This window comes from Amblyomma mixtum, chromosome 8 (genome assembly GCF_055824585.1).
Source record: "Amblyomma mixtum isolate Tamu chromosome 8, ASM5582458v1, whole genome shotgun sequence".
Lineage (NCBI taxonomy): Eukaryota > Metazoa > Arthropoda > Arachnida > Ixodida > Ixodidae > Amblyomma > Amblyomma mixtum.
Window position 1 is genome coordinate 51,282,437 of NC_143019.1, and position 13,307 is coordinate 51,295,743.

General features: G+C 44.3%; 1 protein-coding gene across 12 annotated transcripts in view; it reads left to right on the forward strand.

The window, feature by feature from the left end:
* LOC149332392 (uncharacterized) overlaps window positions 1-13,307 on the forward strand; it is a 372,379-nt gene that overhangs the window by 342,518 nt on the left and 16,554 nt on the right. For all 12 annotated transcript variants that reach the window (XM_089557313.1, XM_089557304.1, XM_089557316.1 and 9 more), the window contains 15 exons: window positions 137-433; window positions 1,414-1,719; window positions 2,403-2,560; window positions 3,027-3,174; window positions 4,598-4,785; window positions 5,406-5,547; window positions 6,653-6,955; window positions 8,216-8,395; window positions 9,716-9,764; window positions 10,142-10,239; window positions 10,698-10,788; window positions 10,890-11,089; window positions 11,273-11,365; window positions 11,623-11,832; window positions 12,157-12,390. In XM_089557313.1, coding sequence (XP_089413439.1) covers window positions 137-433; window positions 1,414-1,719; window positions 2,403-2,560; window positions 3,027-3,174; window positions 4,598-4,785; window positions 5,406-5,547; window positions 6,653-6,955; window positions 8,216-8,395; window positions 9,716-9,764; window positions 10,142-10,239; window positions 10,698-10,788; window positions 10,890-11,089; window positions 11,273-11,365; window positions 11,623-11,832; window positions 12,157-12,390 — 2,697 coding nt within the window. The remainder of the gene's footprint in view (window positions 1-136; window positions 434-1,413; window positions 1,720-2,402; window positions 2,561-3,026; window positions 3,175-4,597; window positions 4,786-5,405; window positions 5,548-6,652; window positions 6,956-8,215; window positions 8,396-9,715; window positions 9,765-10,141; window positions 10,240-10,697; window positions 10,789-10,889; window positions 11,090-11,272; window positions 11,366-11,622; window positions 11,833-12,156; window positions 12,391-13,307) is intronic.

A 13,307-nucleotide genomic window follows, 5' to 3' on the forward strand; every position in this document is an offset into this window, starting at 1 on the left:
TTTGTTTAGTTCTGTTCGCATTTTTTATAGAGTGTTTCCTTATAGTCTCTTCACCAGAACCTCCACCTGTTGTTTATTATCGATGCTCTTGTGTGCCATGAAAGACAATATAAACTCTTTTTCCTTTTTTCTTCAGCACCTGGCCAAGCAGTTGGAAGAAGCAAGGCGCCTCTGGCGCATTCTGCACGACCATGAAGAGCACTTGGCGCGTGTCATGCCTGCCGGGCCATGGCTGGACGAAGCCAGAAAACAGTCACGCGAGTCACTTCACCTCCTGGAGCTGCTGGAAGCCAAGGCCAATGACCTTGATAGGCGCTGTTCACAGTGGAAGCTGCTGAAGCAAGATCTGCAAAGTCTCGACACAGGCATGGCCGATGCGCTCGGAGTTGTCCCAAGTTCCCAGCAACCTTCTTCGCGGGAGCAAGTGCCCAAGGTACGTGGGTGATGCTTCAGCTTGTTCTTCAGTGTTAGCTGCGGCAACATTTACATGGACAGTTTAGCGCAGCTTTTCCAGTGAACCTGCAGCTTTAATGCAGTCAGGTACTTGGCAGCAACCCACTGAGTCCGTAAAAAAAACTTTCGCAACGGTTATGATGTAAGCACTGCAAAAAATAGACGTATTAAAGGGGAATGAGGGTCTTAAAAACTTGTTTTTTCTTTGTCAACATAACTTGTTGAAACTTGGCACGCAGGTTTATCATAGAATGCTGATTTCAAATATGCATTTATATTTCAAATATCTCACCTGGAAGAAAATTTATCGCAAAATAACATCCAAATTAGGCCATTTCTTGCGGGCCTTTATAGTAATTTATCGGTTAAAGAAAGATTATTAAGAATAAGCAGACATTCGCAAAGGCCCAAAGCACATCGTAAAGCTTTCTTTTTTCCTTTAAACATGATATATGAGCTATTAGGCCAAGTGTGCGCTTATTACTGCCACATCATTTTTTTCTTTCCAACTTTGTTATTTATTTACGATCAACAAAATGATGTTGTAGACATTTTGTTAGCTTTATGATGTGATTTGGACCTTTGCAAATGTCTGCTTATTTTTAGAAAATCTTTCCTTAACTGATAAATTACTATAAAGGCCCATAAGAAATTACCTAATTAGGATATTTTATTCTGACTGATATTTCCTTCCAGCTGAGATATGTGAAATCTAAGTGCATATTTGAAGTCAGCATTCAATGATATACCTAGATGCTAAGTTTCAGAAAGATATGTCAACAAATAAAAAAAGTTCTTAAGACTCTCATCCCCCCTTAACTTAAACTGTAACTAGCACGAAATCAGGTTTATTGGTCATTGTTTGTGTCACAAATGTTGAAAAGGCAAAGGTTGATTAGTTGCTGAACTCTATTTTGGATTATGTTGCAACATTTGTCCCCCCCCCTTTTTCTTTTTTAGGAAAAACTGGATCGGTTGAACCAAGCGATAGAAGCATCCAACAAAAGCCTTGACAAGGTGATATCAGATGGCATCGCCACAGAGGCGGAAGTAGTGAAGAGTCACATCGAACATACCAGTAAGGCTGCCGGGGCACTGTCCGAGTGCGGAAAGTTTTCTCCCAGCCAGAAGGTACAAGCCGAGAAGTCTTTGGCGCAGTTCGCCAGCTCTCGTGAGGAGCTGGACAGACTGAGGAAACAGGAGAAGGAGAAAGCTACATCAAAACCAAGTGAAAGTGCGGCAGAATGGCTGAAACAGCGAAACGAGGTAAGCCAACTTCGGGTAGGGGAATATCATCCTGTATAATCTGTATAAGTAAAAAAACTCATGGCCGGAGAAAGGGATGATACTGAGGAAAGGAAAGGCACAGTACTACTAAGTATAATGGGCGTTGTCCCACTTGCAATGTGATCCCATGACAAAGCAAGAAATAAATTTTTGTTTAGAAGAAAATGAATAGTTGTTAACTCTGCTTGTTTGCAAATATAACTAGTAGTACTATAAAATATACGGCTAGTTTTCGCTTACTTTGCTGTGAAGTCATGCCACAACAGAGTCCTTGCCCTCATGTCTGCCATAAAGAATGTGGGCGGGCCCCATCTAGTGGGTTGGATGGAATTTTGTTCTTTTTTATGATTGTGACTCTTTCTGCATATGGTTTTAGTTTGATACCTTATGGAATTGAAGTGACTATGATCAGCCATTCATGCTGAATTCAGGATTAATGCTGTAAACTAGATGCAAGTGGGATGCGAGAACCAGTATATAGAAGTTCTTTTTTCCTTAACACATGACTGAAGGTTATATATGTCTCTGTGGCTTTTGTTAATGTAGGCTAGCTTCTGTGTGTTGTATCATCCGCTGCAGAAAGTAAGAATTCGCTGCCTTTTTAAATCTGCAAATTCTTTTCATTTCTAAGCACACACTTGCCTCATACGGCTTGCTTTCAGGAGTCACAGAGGCTCAAGGAAGATTATGAAGGGCTGCTCCGTTATGGCGAGTCCATTGGAACTCTGCTCCTGGATGAAGACATCAGGAAGGAGTTAGACAGCCACCTCTCGGCCATCAAGCAGTCATGCAGCGATGCCGAAGGAACACTCCAGCAGAAGTAAGCTTTGCTCAACACATTTTCAGGCTTCAGAAGAACTACTATCGGCAGCAAAAGTTTGCGGGATGTGTGTCGTGTGGTAAAAAAATTTCTTGTAGCTCTGCCTCGCGGTTCAGTCCCATGGTATTGTTAATTACCACTGGATAAAGCATGCACATTTCGGGTGATTGGATTAAGTAACTGCGCCAAAGTAATTTTTTTCTGCGGACTCATGTTCCATAACTTTTTGTTGCTGGTAGTACATTGGCTTTGTTAAGGCCATTATGCCAGTTCGCAATCTTATGTTTGTATGTTGTTAAACTTACTGCTACTTTTACATCGAATTACACGTTATATCGAACTCAAAGGTATTTTTTGTGAGTTCAATATATGAGGGTTTGACTGTACTTTAGGTGTATCATTGCTCATAAATGCAGTTTACGAGCAAATGCTGAAATGGTCAATGCTTTCTGCTTTCTTTTCACAGCACGTTGAAGCTGAATGGTGCAGCGGGCTTGCAGCAAGAGCTCGACGTGAGATTGGAGGAGTTCCTGCTTTGGCTGGATAGCATGGAAGCATTTTTGCATTCTACCATCATTCCAGCAGATGCCCAGCGAGAGTTGAAGCTTCTCAGTGTAAGCATCATCTTTGCTTTAATGGTTGTTTTGTGTAGTTCTCTGAAGAAAAGTACAGAACCGGTCCGTAATGCTGTGCTTAATGGATAAGGCCGTTCAGTCCATCTTAATATTTCCCCTCGACTCCGTACTTTTACACCTCAAAGGTGCACTAAAGAGGATTTTGAGTTCATCTTTCTATCGCGACAACTCGATCTACATTCTCCAAGCATTCTTAGAAACTTCGAATGATTTTTATTTTGTATGGCCGATTTTCCTGTTTAGTCGGATTAAACATTCCGGCTCGCATCTTTTCTTTTAACTCCCTGCGGAGAGTAGGGGGAGTCAACCAACACGGTTGCCATGGTAAAAAGCATGTGCGAAGTGCCTTTCAGCGAATCGCATGGCAGCTGGCTGATCTGCCATTGGCGGAGTAATACGCTGAGCGATCTTCGGAAACGTGCAGGTTACTGGTCAGGCTATGTTCAGCAGGAGTAGATGATCAGGCGCATCACACCTGTGGCAGCAGATGAGGATAAAACATAGTCCGTTTGCTTTGGGCTTATTATTTCTGTGATGTGTTCTCTGACCAGCCATTATGTTACTGTTTTATTACTCGAATTGTGTCCGAAAAGAGCGATAAAAATCACTTTGGGTGTCTTCGCATATTATGTTATTTTCATTGGCCATTGCACAGTGATGAGGTTGTCGTTCGCAAAAGCAAGTAGTCCACTCATATTTTTGTTTCCTTGGGCTTAACTTGTTGCTGTGTTGCCTACGACTGAAACTATTTATTCACGGAAACCAAGAAGACAAAATAAAAGCGAAACCAAATTTTTCCAGACTGCGCTTTGTGCACCTTAAATATATCAAGACTTGGCATTTCACCTCAAAAGTGCGGCTAAAAAACATTAGGTTCTAGCTGCATGTTTGTCAATGCTTGCAATCTCAAATTAAAATGATGTTTCTTTTCCTAATTTCTCCATTATTTATTTGTTTTACTCCTAATCTTGTGCCTCTGTTGTGGAAGAGGTAGCCATCTTTATGTTTTGTTCTTTCGCATATTTTACACAGTCTGTTTAGAAAAGCGAAGCAGATTTTTCGGTCCACGCTTTCATTTTTTTTCTTACTGAAAACAAAATGTGCTGGACTTTTGCTACTGATTCATAGATGTCATTTCCATGCTTGCAATTCTGTTCTCTAAGCTATACTATGCACCCAAGCATCATGCACACCGTCCTTTTCTCAGACTTTCTGGGGCCCTCGGGCCAATAAGTAGTGCAGCCAACGTTACAGAGAGCCGTCAATAAAATCGGGAAATGCCTAAGTAAACAAAGCTGTTATTGCAGGCATTGGCATATATAGCTGCGCTGTAACTCAGCGTTTCTTCTAAGCTGTCTGGTAATAGTGCTCTAATTTATTTTGGTCTCTTTAATCTTAAAAGGCGAAAAAGCAAGATGTGGCTGATCACAAGGAGCCACTGGATCATCTTCGAACCAGCCTTGATGATTTGCTGAAGTATTACCATGACCTGGTACCAAGACCATATCAAGACAATGCCAAGGAACAACTAACAGATGCCGAAAGGCGTTGGCACGCCTTGGCACCACTGCTGGAAGAACGTCGAAACAGGTGCGTCACCTAAGATTTTCTTCCTGTTCCCGACTCCTCTAGGTCAGGGAACCGTGTTGCAGTTTTTGATAGTGAATGATTTATCTCACTTATTCAGTCGAGCTGTTGACGGATGCCTTGTTTAAAGCATAGCTACTAGGAAAGGGGGCTAAAAGTATAACGTTATCTTTAGATATATCCCGAGTGTAAAAATGTCTGCGGTCAATTCAAGATTGTCCTCTTGTGGTCCCCTCTACTTATCAATGTCTATGATTGTATATTGATTGGCAGATTGCATCTCCCTTTGGTATTGCATGTCTGAGTTTGCAATAAGCTTGTGAAAAGGATCTTTCTGTAGCTCTGCCTGCCTTCTCTCCATGTCGGTTATCAAACGACAGCACGCCATCACAAAGAGCCCTGAGAGAAAAACCAAAGGCTGTGGCTGAAGCATCCGTTATCATGTGCTTCTTATCAAGTGCCACGCTCTTTGTATCTTGAAAGCAGCCAGTGCTCTCTACAAGAATCTGATAGTTTTGTTTCGGACGAGTCAGTGGAGGCGTGCGACTGTCTGGTAGAGCTCGATAAAGTGTTCTTGCCGTTTGGGTACATTGATCTTACCATCCTTTGTCCCATCTGTTCAGATTAAGCGCTGTGAGTGCGCTCTGGCAGGAAGTGGAACAGTTGGCCGGCAAGCTCGCCCAAGTGCAGTCTGCCGAGGCAGGACTTGCACACACTGTCGGCGACAGGCTGCAGAATGTCTACCGCACCATCGAGGCATTGGAGGTAAGGGGCCTGTCAGGCATGTTCTTGAACAGTAGTTTTCTCATCTCAGACACGGCTTTCTATCCCTGATCCCTGTCCTTGTTGTCGTTGTGTACTTGATGCCTTGTACTTGATGTTCTTGATGAAATTAGTTGTCATCAGTTTATTTCTCAAAAATCTATTCGCTTAAGGGGGGACACTGGTCTTGAAAAGAAAATTTTATTAATTTAGTCATAGTTATGAAATTATCAGGGCACATGTATTTTTGTGCGCTGATCCTAGATATGTCACTTAATTTGATGTAAAACTATTCCTTGAGTACTTATGCACTTTTTATGCTAGTATTTTGCAGAGAGTTTTGAAAAAAATTTGCTGCGGGAAACTCGCTGAAATGTATGCCATTGGGTTCTCTTGACACCAAGGAATACAATAAGGGTGAAATTGTCTTCCTGGCTCTCATAGAACTTGAGTTATAGGGTACTGAAGCTGCCACTTCAGAAACAGGAATACACACTTTCCTTCTCATTTCTGAAGCGACAACTTCAAAACCCTATAACTTAAGTTCTATGATAGGCAGGAAGACAATTTTACCCTTATTGTATTCCTTGGTGTCAAGAGAACCCAATGGCATACATTTCAGTGAGTTTCCCGCATCAAATTTTCTTCAAAACTCTTTGCAAAATACTAGCATAAAAAGTGCATAAGTGCTCAAGGAATTGTTTTACCTGAAATTAAATGACGTATTTAGAATCAGCACACAAAAATCATATTCCCTGAAGATTTTGTAGCTGCGACTTCATTAATAAAAATTTTTTTTTCAAGACCAGTGTCCCCCCTTAAACAGAGTGCTTTGCAACGCTCAATACTATGCGCTGTCTCTCATATCAAATGGCGGTAGCCTAACACTTGCTATTAAATTTCTGGCAGCATTTTAAACTGAAGTTTTATGCTTGCCTGTCATGCATGCTAGCTGACCCAGAAGCCATGCCATTAAATGCCCATGAGCCATTAGTGTTGACGAATAAAATCCATTTTAAAAGCCAGATCTCGCGAGAGCAGCTGCCGTCTCACAAGCTGTGGCCCTATTGTGAGCAGGCGCTTCACAACCTGGTTGACTCATCCGCAGGCCCTCCAGCCAGAACTCCAGGAATTGGAGGCTCCGCTGAACAACGCCTTTGATCAATACGAGAACCTGGTGCGGGACTGTCCTATCGACGACAGCCTTCACAAGTCCATCACCAAGACTTACAACGGCTGGCTCGCTAGAAGGCGCTCGGTACAGGATTCTCTAGAACGCTTCCGCAGAGCGGCTGAGACCTGGGAGCACTGGGACAACCTCCGCGAGCAACTGGCACTCTGGCTGGTTGAGAAGGATGTGGCCCTCAGCCGCCTTGAGCTTGGACATGGCACAGAGGACGACGACCTCCAGGTATGTCCTGTTTCGTATTGGTCTCAGAATGTGTCTCAGCTTCCTATTCTTCCGGTTTGTATCTGTCACACAGTTGGGTCCCATTGTATGGCGTAACTTTAAACTGGCATGTATCCTTCTTTTAGTAGTCTTAACTGCATCTATCTGAGCTTTCCATTGTGTAAAAATCCACACACTCGTCTAGAGTCCCAGAGCAGCTTGCATACTAGTGCCTCCACCTGCCCTCTGGGTTCAGCACAGCTTGTGTCTGAGTGCATGCTAGGTGTGCTGACTTATTGTTTGCACCCACTGGTCACCATTTGTTGTTCTGCGCCCTATTCACTACCAGAGAAACTTCTTCAGGGATGAACTGAAGGGGAATGGGTGCCTTGCCTGCCACGAGCAAAGATAATTAATTCAGGCTCAGTTTAATATGATGCAGTCATTGTGCATTGCCACTTAGCCCATTGTGAGAAACAGTGTCTCCAGCTATAAACAGAACACTTAGCAACTGGAACCAAATGGGTTGCAAAAAGAATTGCTGAGCTGCAATTAAAAAAGTTGCATTTGATATCATTCATGAATATATCCAAATGAGCGGTGCCACATGGGTCAGTAGTGCCATCAGTGTTAAGAACTGATTTCTTCTTTGCTTATCGGCACCCTAGGTGCCCACAATCTTGCAATATTAGGCTGTTTCATGCGCAGGTTTTTTTTTTGTTTACTTTTTCTTTACCTCATGATGGCTTCATTTCTCCCTCGTAGTTTGAGGCAGCTCTGATTCATGAAATATAAATTCAAAATAAACTTACCTTCCATTCACTGTTAGCCCTTTGTGAAAGAAACATCTGTCTTATGTGTGGAGAGCATGGGAGTTGTGTCTCTTTACTCCTTTTGCAAGTTTTGCGGAATTCTTGAATTCGTCATCAGCCTGACTACGCCCTTTTCAGGGCAAAGGCCCCTCCCATGTCTCTCCAGTTAACCGTGTTCTTTGCCAGTTGTGGCCACCGGATGCTCACAGACTTCTTAACCTTATCCGCCCACCTAACTTTCTGCCTCCCCCTGCTACGCTTGCCTTCTCTTGGAATCCACTCAGTTACCATGAAAGACCAGCGGTTATCTTGCCTTCACATTACATGCCCTGCCCAAGCCCAGGTCAATTCAGGCTTCATTTAATGAGTATTGGGACCTGCCCCAACCTGTGTGATACCCTTTTTAATGAGTGCCTTTTGGGGGTACTCTAAATTAATAGGTAAATAAATAAATAAATAATCGTTGCAGGCACTGCAGGAGGAACTGCTGCAAGGCAGCTCACAGCTGAGCGCATTGAAGGCTGCCGGCAACGAAGTGGAGCGGCATGGTCTGCTGCTGGCCGGCATTGCCATGGGACCAGCGCTGGGAGAGCTCCACTTCTACTGGCAAGACCTGTGCCAGCGAGCAGGGGCCCTGGCTGCAACCCCGGTCAGTGGCCCAGCTGAACAGCGGGGAAAAGAAAAAAACGCGCATTTCTTGTGCTTCCTGTCTCGCCATGAGTTTTACGAAGTTAGGCAAACTGCAGCAGCTGGGATAGTTGGTCCGCAGGGTATAAGCAGCGCTGCAGAAAATGAAACAATGCTAACCCTAATGTGTCATCCAGTTGTGTTGCTCTGCTTTTGACTGTTCATACTCCTGACTGTCAGTTCTCTTAAAGTAACTGACATCGTACCTACAAGACAAGAGGTTCCCCTCATTCTCTCTGTTACCCCTTTGTTAAAAGTGTTTATTGGTTTGGGTTGGTTAATGGAATCTAACGTCCCAAAGCGACTCAGGCTATAAGGGACGCCATAGTAGAGGGCAGTGTCGGGCTTCGATGGAGACGAAATCCTAGAGGCGCGTATAATGTGTGATATCAGTGCAATTTAAAGAAGCCTCAGCTCCACTGGTTGAAACCAAACCGCCAGCTCCTACTGTGCATGCACAGTTCGTGTTAGCGCAAGTGACAGATGGCGGCAGCTATTATACGCACACTTGTACACCCTTTGCGGAACCAGATTGTGCATGCATATGCCTCGTGCGTATGTTTTCAAACAGTTTTCACCCACTCCCCAGAGGGCACCACATCTTACGGAAAAAGGCCGGTGGATTGCTAATCATTGAAGTATGCCGTTTGATCACAGCCAGGATTTTTTTTACTGCCAGCTATTGGTCGGGAACCAGCTCTCACCTATCCGTGCGCATAAACAAATGACCCGTCACTGATCAATTTCACTTCTACTAAGCCCTATCCTGCCACGTGAAAGTTTTTGAGCGATGTGCAGTATGTGTGCAGCTTTGTAGTTTTTGCTGAGCAGAGGTCATTTTAAGGAGTGCAGATCACTGGGGCTCTAAAACAACTTTGTTTTGTGCAAATTAGAAGTATAGACATGGAAGTAAGAGGTAAGAAGGGAGTTCTGAAAGAAAGGGGGTGGTGGGGGAGTGGAGTGAGAGAGAGAAACACCTGCAAAAAATGTGCTCCGTTTCTAGATGGCATATTGGAAAGATAAAAGCATGTATCGATAAAGGTGTCTAGGTTGTGGTAAACAATTTTATCAATAGGTCTGAACAAAACTAGAACTGTCTGCTGTGCATATCCACAAGATAGCTCCTTTTGTGTGATAAGACTGAAGCTGCGAAGGGCAGCTTCTAGTAATTCGATAATTTTCTTATTTTTTTTCTTCATGTTTCACCTTTTGTCATTTTACTGTACGGTGTTGTTTTCTAGTAAGTTGTTAATCCTCAGCTGAAGTGCCCATTGTCTTGCAGGATCGAGAGCCAACCGAAGAAGAAATTCAGCCAACTCAACAATTAACCAGTAAGTGTCCATGGGAACTCTTCCATGCTGCTTTAGTTGCACCTTTCGTTGTGTTGCCCCGACCTGTCTGGAGCCGCAGCAACAACAAAAAAATCTTTCTGCAATATTTCTGTCTTACAAAAAGCGTAAACAGAGAGTTTTGGAGTTGTGCTGTAAGCCAGTGCCTAGCTGCAATTAGTATTGAACTCTGAGCTGACATAGTTTCCACACTTTCAGTTTCTGTTACAGCATCTTTTTGTCGCAAGACGCTGCTTTGTGAAAATGTGGTGGATTTTAAATGCGGGTCCTGTTTGCATGTAAAATATTCTGCCTTTAGTTTCGAGTACTGTGCCTGCTGGTCTTGGGATTTTTTACTGAGCTTCCATTCTCCCAAACAGGCATGGCGTCTTCATCAGTCATTCCACCCATCACTACAGAGTCCGGCGAGGCGGAACCAGAAAAGCTTCCTATCGCCGGAGCAGCCTCGCAGAACCTTGTAAGTAATTGCAAAAATTTCAATGGAAGGAGGTGCACGACATGGATAAAGAGCAGTTTAGAAGGATTAATTTTTTTTTTTTTTTCTACCGGTTGTATTGTCAGTGCATTGTGTGCTTCAATCTCTCTGTTGGCATTTCTGAACATTGCAGGGTCTTAAAGGTCGTTTGTACTAATGGCAGAAATATCTCACGGCAGTGCTTTAATGAACCACTTCTACTAGTTGCCAATGCACAAGTATATTTTACTACTTTTGTGAAATTCAGAACCTTCTCTCTTTTATTTAGAAGCTATAGCTGCAAGTGAAGTGAATTTTTGAAGTCTAGTATTTATGCTTCCCAAATTTCAACAGCTCATTGTGAAGTCCTGTTTTCAAGTAGCACCGTACATAGTGTAGCGGGTCATGATATTCTTTGTGAAGTTCACTGGAATTTTTTTCTTTCTTTCTCTGTTATCCAGCAACAAGTAGTAGTTGTGCTTGCCAGCAACATCAACAATGCTCAGCGTCTTCGACGTATGCGAGGTCCATCAGAAAGCAGTGAGGCTGATGGTGTGTATGCAGAACCTTCCTCACTCAAACCTCGTCATTTTCTACATCAGAACCAAAGGATTAAAACAGTTTTGTTTCTCCTTTTTTTTTCACTTGTTCAGACGAGTTGACCGAGTTGCTGGAAGCGGTAGCTCCCGAGAAAGCCCTCGAACAAGAAGAGGAAGAACGGCCCGAAGTTTCAGACGTGGAGGAGGCCTTGGCACGTTTCGAACAGTGGTTGGCAACAGTGCCAGACAAATTCGGACCAGACGAGATCCCAGAAGACCTCGAAGAATTGACGTCTCTTGTTGACACTCATGGCGTAAGTCCTGCATTCTTTCTCCTGGGTCAGTTTTCTTTTTTCTGCTGAGTGGACATCAGTCTGAGGCCAGTGGTAGTGGTCAATTTATTTGCACATGTGTGGCTTCACCTGTTCTCAACTTTGAATGGATATGGTAGTTTAGCGAAGAGTCAAACTGACGCCTTCGTGGATCTTGTCTTCCAGGGTTTCCTTGACGAGTGCCGCAGGTACAAGTTTCTCCTGGATTGGCTCCAGGGACAAAAGATAAAGGACCCCCATTTACAGAAGAGGCTGAAGGTGCGGCATATTCATTCACGTGTAAATTTCTGTCACACCTCATTAGTGGCTCCTTCGCAGCACTAATCTGTTAGCTGAGCTGTACTTCTCTCGCTTCCTACACTAATCAACCCATCTGCTCTATTTTTTTTTTGCTTTCATGAAAACTGTCGAGGAATACAGATAAACTCAGAAGCTTGCTTTATTGCCAAACTGTGCTTCACTCCTCAGTGTGTTCCTGTTTTGCTGACTCTTGGTGGAAACATTTGTCTCTGCAGGCTGCCACTGCAGAGTGGGACAGATTATGTCAGAATGCATGGAACTACCAAGAGCGACTACGCTGGGCCCTGCTGCGCTGCCCACACTATGGCAGCGCCCTCGAACAGCTGGCTCTGTGGATGATCGCCACCAGGAAGTGGCTCAAGGGACGGGACAAAGATGCCAACCTGCCACCACGGCTTCTGGTCGCCCGCTACCGCCAGATCCTGGTCAGTAGCCTGGCTCAGTCTCAACGACCACAGTTTAAATAAACTTTGAAATCTCCATGGCTATCGAAAGTTGTTTTGCTGCAAAGTGTGTTTGCTATAAGTAGCTACCAGAAATTTATTGCTGCAAAGTGTTGCTGCTCAAAGTAGCTACCAGAAGTTTATTGCAGAATTACACAGGTCATCTAATAGGTGTAATTGCTCGCTCTTCGAATTTTTAAACTAGTGTAATCTTGATTTGAATGAGAAAAAATGCATTCACATGCGAAAGATAACATTACTGAGCCTGAAACCAAACTGCCTTCTTTCTTCTCTCTGGACTCCCAGGTGCTGCAAGACCAGCTGCAGCGGTTCCTGCCGAGACTGAAAGCGCTGCAGGACATACAGGACGCGAAGCCGTCGTACGACGGTGCCTCCGACTCTGAACAACCGCAAGAAGAGCCCAAAAAGAAGACGAAGGAAGCCGGCGAAGTGCTTGCCCTGCTGCAGTCTCTGCTGGCACTGTGTGCTCTCCGTGCTGGCTGCCTTCGCAAGGACTTGCTCCAGTCCAACCTGATACCGGTGAGAGACCACTCATGTTCAGAATTGTATTAAAGGTGCACTGAAGAGGAATCTGAACTTGTCTTTTTGCCGCGGGAACTCGATCTACACGTTCCCAGCATTCTTAGAAACTGCGACTTATTGCCCTGTATGGCCGATTTCCCTAATTAAATCGAATTAATGTCTGGCTCCCGCCCTTTTTTTTTAATTCTGCCTCGTACGGTGGGCAGAGTCGACCAACGCGTGGAGTACCTTTCACCCAGTCCCGTGGCGGCTTGCCGCTCTGCCATCGGCGGAGTAATACGTAGTAGTCCATAGTAGCAAATAGTCCGCGCGTATTTTTATTTCTGCGGGCTTATTTTGCGGCTATATTATCTGCGAATGAAACTATTTATTCATGGAAAGCTAAAAAACAAAATAAAGCGAAAGCAAAGCCTCCACGGAGCTGGCTGAAAGGAACTTCATGCGTTGGTCGACTCCACCGATCGTACGAGGCAGAATTAAAAAAAAAGGGCGGGAGCTGGACGTTAATTCGATTTAATTAGGGAAATCGGCCATACAGGGCAATAAGTTGCAGTTTCTAAGAATGCTAGGAACGTGTAGATCGAGTTCCCGCGGCAAAAAGACAAGTTCAGAATCCTCTTCAGTGCACCTTTAAGGAATGAGTCTATGCCGTCGAATGCTCGCAAATTCGTACCGATTCTCGCACCGGTTAGTTTGAACGGGCTCCCGAAGGGAGTCTGCGTCCGGGTATGACCCGGGTATGGTCCGGCAAGAGTGCGAGAATAGCCCGACACAGAACTTAATTCCATGCTGCATAGTCGCTCGTGCACCTCTGATGTGCGTGCAACAGCAAGCGTAACGGCATTCGAGAGCACTCCAGCTGCTTAGTTTCGGTTTCGCTTTCCTGAGCATCGCGCTAGCCCGCAGCAACAGCG